Source organism: Emiliania huxleyi (assembly GCF_000372725.1).
Source record: "Emiliania huxleyi CCMP1516 unplaced genomic scaffold EMIHUscaffold_6401, whole genome shotgun sequence".
Taxonomy (NCBI): Eukaryota; Haptophyta; order Isochrysidales; family Noelaerhabdaceae; genus Emiliania; species Emiliania huxleyi.
Genome location: NW_005197195.1, coordinates 1 through 1,455, shown reverse-complemented (window position 1 = coordinate 1,455; position 1,455 = coordinate 1). Strand labels below are relative to the sequence as shown.

The following is a 1,455-nucleotide window of genomic DNA, read 5'->3' as shown; positions in this document are numbered from 1 at the left end:
CCGTCCCGCCGTGGTGCTTCGCTTGCTGCGGGCGGGCGCAGACATGACGCTGTGCAATAGCAGCGGCAAGACCGCGCTGCAGTGGGCCAAGGAGAAGGGCCAAGCCGAGTGCGTGCGCGCCCTCGAGGAGCATGCGGCGGCCGAGAAGGCGGCCGAGAAGGCGGCGAAGGAGGCGGCGTGGGCTGCGGGGGCGGCGGAGAGGGCGGCGGAGAGGGCGGCGGCGGAGAAGGAGGCGGCGCGGCACGCCGAGGAGCTGCTGGCGGAGGTCGAGGCGGAGAAGCGCGCCAAGGGCAAGAAGGGCAAGAAGAAGAAGAAGGGCGGCGGGAGCGGCGGGGCTGGGCCGTCGCAGGAGGCCGATTCGCCGGCAGAGGCAGCGGCAGCCAAGCCCGCGCCGTTGGACAGGGAGGGGCTGCTCAAGCTTCTCGCGGAGCTCCACGAGGACAGGATCCGGTTCGGCATCACGCCGGAGACGTCGGTCGAGGGGTTGGCGGAGGCGCTGGGAGAGGCGGCGGGCGAGGCGAGCGAGGAGGAGGGCGACGAGGAGACGGCGGAGGCGGCCGAGGAGGAGGGCGAGGAGGAGGGCGAGGAGGCGGCAGCGGAGGCGGCAGCGGAGTCGCGCCGGCAGGCTGAGGCGGAGGCTGCGGCTGTGGCGGCGGCAGAGGAGGAGGAGGCTGCCGCAGCGGAGGAGGAGGCGGAGGAGGCGGCAGTAGCGGCGGCCGAGGCGGCAGCGGCGGCGGCAGAGGCGGCGCTCGCCGCAGCCAAGGCGAGGCGCGCGTCAGGTGCCGCTGCGAGGGACAGGGCGCGGGAGGCGGCCTAGCCCGCGCGCAAGGACAGCTGGCGCAGTGGCAGCCATGGGAAAGGGTCTCTCGTACTCTGGGGTGAGAACTCTTGTGAACGATCGTGGCTGTGGGCTGGGCCCCGCACCGCGCGGACGCGCGTGCAGTCCCTCGAGGTCCCGCCGGGATCTGGTCACTCAGGCGTACGAAGGGTGGACGGTGGCGCGAGAAAGTGGCATAGCCAATGCCACAGACTGCGAGCATCTCTCTGACAGTGTGGGTGTGTGGGGAGCTGGGGGGGGGGGGGGGGGGGCATTCTCCCCTCCTCTGGGCAAAAACCTGCGTTGCGTCCGGGTGCCCCCCAAGAACCCCCCCCCTCCACTGGCCCTGCCAATGCCAAATGGGGAATGGGGGCATTTCCTAGCCTACTTTTCAGCGTTTCCCCCCCGGGCTCCCAAAACCCGGGGGGAGCAAGCGACCAGGGGGTAGCCCCAAAACTCTTTTTGCGCAGCCCCCCGGGGGATTCAAAAAAAGGAAGGGCAATCTTCCCCCCGTACAACCCGGAAAAAACTGGGACCGGGCTTGCCCGAAAAAAATCCAACCCCCCAAGGGGGGGGTGGGGGGACCCCCCCCCCCCCCCCCACAGGGGTTTTAAGGGAAGGGGGGGGGGGGGCTACTT

The 1,455-nt window shown here is 71.0% G+C and overlaps 1 protein-coding gene across 1 annotated transcript; it reads left to right on the top strand.

Annotated features, from left to right (window-relative positions):
- Nucleotides 1-213: 213 nt before the first annotated feature.
- On the top strand, nt 214-817 carry EMIHUDRAFT_124735 (hypothetical protein; the record flags this gene model as incomplete). The annotated part of the gene is made up of 1 exon (XM_005763198.1): nt 214-817. A coding segment is annotated over one exon (604 nt), but the record flags the coding sequence as incomplete, so codon positions are not given.
- Between the last annotated feature and the right edge of the window lie 638 nt (nt 818-1,455).